The sequence below is a fragment of the Bubalus bubalis genome, chromosome X, assembly GCF_019923935.1.
Source record: "Bubalus bubalis isolate 160015118507 breed Murrah chromosome X, NDDB_SH_1, whole genome shotgun sequence".
Taxonomy (NCBI): Eukaryota; Metazoa; Chordata; class Mammalia; order Artiodactyla; family Bovidae; genus Bubalus; species Bubalus bubalis.
In genome coordinates, this window is record NC_059181.1 from 49,902,050 (window position 1) to 49,907,325 (window position 5,276).

General features: G+C 40.6%; 1 protein-coding gene across 1 annotated transcript; it reads right to left on the minus strand.

The window, feature by feature from the left end:
• Positions 1–4,028: 4,028 nt before the first annotated feature.
• Positions 4,029–4,979, minus strand: FOXR2 (forkhead box R2). Its single transcript, XM_006068467.3, has one exon. The coding sequence runs from the start codon at positions 4,977–4,979 to the stop codon at positions 4,029–4,031; it is 951 nt and encodes a 316-aa protein (XP_006068529.1).
• Between the last annotated feature and the right edge of the window lie 297 nt (positions 4,980–5,276).

The window sequence follows — 5,276 nt, forward strand, 5'->3', positions numbered from 1 at the left end:
GTTTCATCCTAAAGTGGGTGTGGCCATTTGCTTTTTCTTTTTATAATCACAGAGGCTAGTGAAGCTGGGGGCAGTGACAACATGGCAGTAGGGAGGCTGATTAACTGAGTTCCAAGTTTTAAATGTACATTTGTTATCCTCGATTTTCAAAAGCTGCTCTGTAAGTGTAGTGTGTGACCTTAGAGGTAATACTGACAGTGGCACAGGCGTGACTATTAACTGCTAGTATGCACAAAAGTCACCTCAGCCTTCTTCTGAATGGAGCCCTTCCTCCAGGTGCCAACTACAGTCATTGGTTCTGAGGTTAGGGAACTCATCCAAGTCTTCTCCAAGAAAGCTTTAGTTAGCTGCTGCCACAGCCCCAGGCTTCATTGTGCTGGCGGCTGAGCAGCCCCATCTTGCTCTTTTCCTTCAGTCCTTACTAAGGAAACCCACCTCAAAACCAGCAAAATTACTCCCATTGCTTCCAAGGACTAGGAAGCTGGAGCCTTTGAGCCTGAACTCAGCCCTGCCCACACTGAACCCCTCTCTGTCCTTACCTTCCCTGTTGAACCCTGCATCCGTGCTGCTCCCCTGTTCCAGTCTTGTTGCTGATCCTGAATCCCGCCATGTTGTCATTCCTGACCGTGGTCCTGGAACCTGCTATCATCAGCCTTTTGGTCCCTGTAGCTAGCTGTCTTTTCCACCTCTGTCACTTTCCCAGAGAAGACAGTATTCAAACATCTGAAAAGGGAACTCCTCAAATCCACAGAAAGAATCCAGCTTTGGCAGAACATCCTATTAGGTAATTTTGATGTCGTTTGAAAAAGATCCCATATTTAGACTGACTTCACAATGCTACCCTACCATTTTGTCCTCTTGCTTTCTTAGCAAGATATGTCTCTGCTACTGAAGTAATTTGCACTTTTAGATAACTTATAAGTGCTCTACAAAGCAAGCTATATGCTTGATTCAGTATCAGTAAAAAAAAAATGCTATACAAGAATTATATCATTTCAAGAAAATATGAATTTCTCTTTCAAAGAATTTCCTGAAATTGGTGACCTGCAGGTGAAATATTTTCCAGAAAAAGATTCCAAAAGTGACACAGGAGTTGGGGAAAATTGATAACTAGCATCCTTCAAACTGACCCTCTCTCCAACCCTCTCTCCAATTTTGAAGCATATTTAGCAGAAAGGATAACAGTTAAAAGATAGTTTGCCTACTGATATAGAAGAACTGTGAGTTCTTGAAGGATTAGAGAAAGGGAGATTTGATACATATGTTTGATAGAAATCCTCACACTGTGTTTAAAGATGAAGAGGATGAAATCTCTTCAAAGAAGAACAGGAGAGGAAAGATGCATGTAGACATTACCAAAATAACCAACTTTCTTATTCAGATAGCTCTCAAATTGAGGCCACAAATGCAGGGTGCAGGATCAAGGGATTATGACATACATAAATTAATATAATCCTGTGCCATCCATGTATTTTTATCATTCTGCTTAGCCTGAAAGTTTGGGTTCAAATAAATACAGAAGAAAAAAAATACACCCCACAAACTCAATAAGAAGGCAATGGCAAGCAAACAAAAGGGAAATAATATCTGTATTAACTATATGCCAGATATGATAAATACCAAAACACCTACTGACATTAACAAAGTTTTCATTTATGTGGTGAATGGTGAATATCACCTTGCTTTCCCAGAACTGACTTTGAAGTCTCCCAAAGGAGAGAATGGTTATAGCAGTGCAAGCATTGCAGCTGGCATCAGTGAAAAAGGATGACCTCTGGAAAGCAGTAACCATGAAGGTCACTTTAAGTATCATGACAGTGGTGAAGAGGAAAAGCAGGAGCAAGATAGTCTTTCAAATGAAGATCTGCCTTCATTTGAATCATCTAAGATAACTGAAGAAGTGAAGTGTCATTCCAGCCACTGCTTTTTCCAACTAGAGCAGAAAGAAGGTTCAGAAAAAATGGAATAGAATGTTTCAAAGCCTAAAGATGCCAATTTACAGGAGAAAATCAAATTCAGTTATGCAAATGAAACTGCATTGTTTGGAAAAATTAAGAAGTAGACATATTAAAATTATTTGAAATAGAGTTTGTGATAAAATGATTCTTGTTAATTTCACAACAGGCTGTTTTACTTATGTGTTAATTTTGAAAAAAAGAGAATCAAATGCTGAATACTTATAGCCAGAATATTTTAATTCCAAGGTATTCTGTTAACTTCACCTAATGATACAGAGGAGAAGGCAATGGCAACCGATTCCAGTACTCTTGCCTGGAGAATCCCATGGATGGAGGAGCCTGGTAGGCTGCAGTCCATGGGGTCACGAAGAGTTGGACACGACTGAGCAACTTCACTTTCACTTTTCACTTTCATGCATTAGAGAAGGAAATGGCAACCCATTCCAGTATTCTTGCCTGGAGAATCCCAGGGATGGAGGAGCCTGGTGAGCTGCCGTCTATGTGGTCGCACAGAGTTGGACACGACTGAAGAGTGAAGTGACTTAGCAGCAGCAGCAGCAGCAGCAACAATGATACAGAAGTAGCATTTACAATTATTTTTTCAAAGAAAATTGTTTGAATGTTGTTTGCAACTCTATCTTAATATAGTTTTATATGAGATATAATAGACCACCACAAAAATGTAAAGGTTTCAACTGATCTACAACTCTTGAATTTATTGCTTTTATGTTTTACAGACATTTTTGTATTCCCATTATTGAAAGTTTTGTACCTAAATACATACTTAAAATGTAATATATTTTATTTTGGATATTTCTTTAACAATATATTAATATAAAAGGCAAAAAGAAATGCTTAAATCTGATAAAGGAAGCTATTTTTATGGAAATGGTATTAAAATGAGTTTTGAAATTAGAAAAACAAATGCTGAAGTGTTTATTATTGTTTTTATTTTAAGTAAACACCACTTATACCTCCTAGTTCCTAATAGCCCACACAGCAAACACCTAAATAATAGAGGAAAGGCCTCTTGCCCACCTTTCTTGCAACTCTTGGCCCTAATATAGCTAAGCTGTGCTGAACTTCCTACCATTTCCCCAAACACTGCATTTTCTTTGCTTATACTGTTGCTTCTGTAATTTTTTTTTTGTAATGTCTTTTCTCTAGTTTATATGCCCATAAAATCATTGTTTATTCTTAAAAACTAGCTCAAAAGCTATTTTTTTTAAAATTCCTTTCCTAGGAAAAAATATCTCCCCATTTCCATGGCAACCTTGTACATCTATTTCATCATATTTATATTACAAATATCTGTTTATATGTCTGTCTCCCACTAAACTCAGAATCTCAGACTGACCTTGACACCCATCCACAATAAAGGTTTGACAACTGAAAGCAGAGTTTTGTCATCAAAAGGCTTGGGGTTAATACAAGCTCAATCCAAGGACTTTCAATATCCAAACTAAAAAAGTATCTGCTTGGAATTATTTTTCAGTACTGAAGGTGGATGGCAATAGAACAAGGCTGAGAAGTCCAGGATCAAAAAGAGGAAAGAGGCCCTAAAGGGTAAAATGGTTCACTGAAAAAAGATGTATCTGATGAATGGTAGAAGGGGGACATTTGAATCTTCAGGCTTCAAACATCAAACCCAGTTCTCTTTATGCTTATATATCTTCACATGGTATTTGAGACTTAAAGGTCTGGCTCCATCTTGAATTTGATGTTTTATACTCCACAATTTGCTTTCATGTGTTTGAATACTCTCCAGGAAACAGAATTTCTTTTCTCATTTAATATGTTCTTCTCTCCTTAACTTCAATGCTGTTTCTCCTAAGATTTCCTTGTGCTCAAAATGCAGAACAACTGCCACTGCCCTTATGCAACTTTCTAAGCTTTTGCCTCCTCCTCTGTATCCACCCCTCACTTTTTTTAATACCATTCTTGCAGCAGTAGTTAAATACAGGCTTGGCACCTACCAGGCAGAGTGGGTTTAGGGATTAATGAGGGCCAATCAGTGCATAGGTAGCCACAGTAAGGATGGCAGTGTTCCAGAAAGGGAGCAGTGGTTGTTCAAAGGTCAAAGAGGGAAGTCATAACATCTGGATGACTCATGCACTGTTGAATACTCTCTCTTCTAGCAGAGGCTAAGGCACGAGTCTCCTCCTGAAAGCGGCGGTGTCCCTCCTCAGTAAGCCTCCAGAGGCCAGACTTTGGCCTTGCACTGGCCCCATCCTGAAGGCTGACTGGCGCCTTCTCAAAGCTGTCCAGGAAGCAGAGGTTGTGGCGGATGGTATTCTTCCATCCATATGGAGCTGTCCAGAAAAACGGGAAATGCTGTCGGGTGAAACTGTAGATCTCTTGCACATTGAGGCCACAGGGAGGGCTGTTTCTAAGTGCCAGAGCAATTAGGTGACTGTAATTGAGGGGGGGACGAGACCAGGACTTCCTCTCCTGGCTGTTGCCTTGCCTTAGGTTCTGGCTCTGGAAGCACTCCGCTTTGTTTGGGGACTGGAGGGCCACAGAGGAGTTGCTATCTTTTTCCTTGGTTTCATCTTCTGTAAGCTCCCTGTCACTGGAGAAAGAGGTGATCTGCTTCTGTAGGGGACATCGCTTGCTGGAGGAAAATGGCAGGGACTGCATCACTGTGGCCTCTGAGCAGTTAGGTATTTCATCTTTTGCGAGCAGCTGAGGAGAAAGAAGTATGTGTGCCAGATCCTTTTTCTTACTGGGCTCTGGGGTCTCCTGGCTGCCAAGGGAGCATGCGATGTTGGGATTCACCCACATCCACAGATTGGGTTCAGAGTTAGGACAATCTTTTTCAGGACTGGATCCCCTCTCTTGAGGTACTTTTGGAGTCTCCATTACTTGAAGTCTGTATTTGGCAAGGTTCTGCTCAGCTAAGGGGCACTGGTCTGTGGTGCAAGGAAGGAAGAACTCATTTCCCATGTCCCAGTCCAGCAACCCTGGGATCTGGCCATGGAAACTGTACCAGAACTCAGGATTTTTTAGTTTTAGGTCCATCTTTAGTGGAGAGGTGGGTGGAGAGAGATTTCTAAAAGAACAGAGATCTCTGGGGTACTTTTCAAAGCCCTCGTTGGGGCACCAGTTTTGATGCAGTTTATCTCATCTAGAGTTTATCAGAAGTTAGATATACTAGAAAGGGGGGAACCAATGCCTCACTGATTAATGGTTAGACTTGGAGAAACCATAATGTTCTGGAATGGAACTCAAAACAAACAAGTAACTAAGAAGAACTTTTTAGCAGGAAAAAAGTTGAAGGTAGAATTCCTGAGCTTTCACTGGAAGCACAGAGTCTCC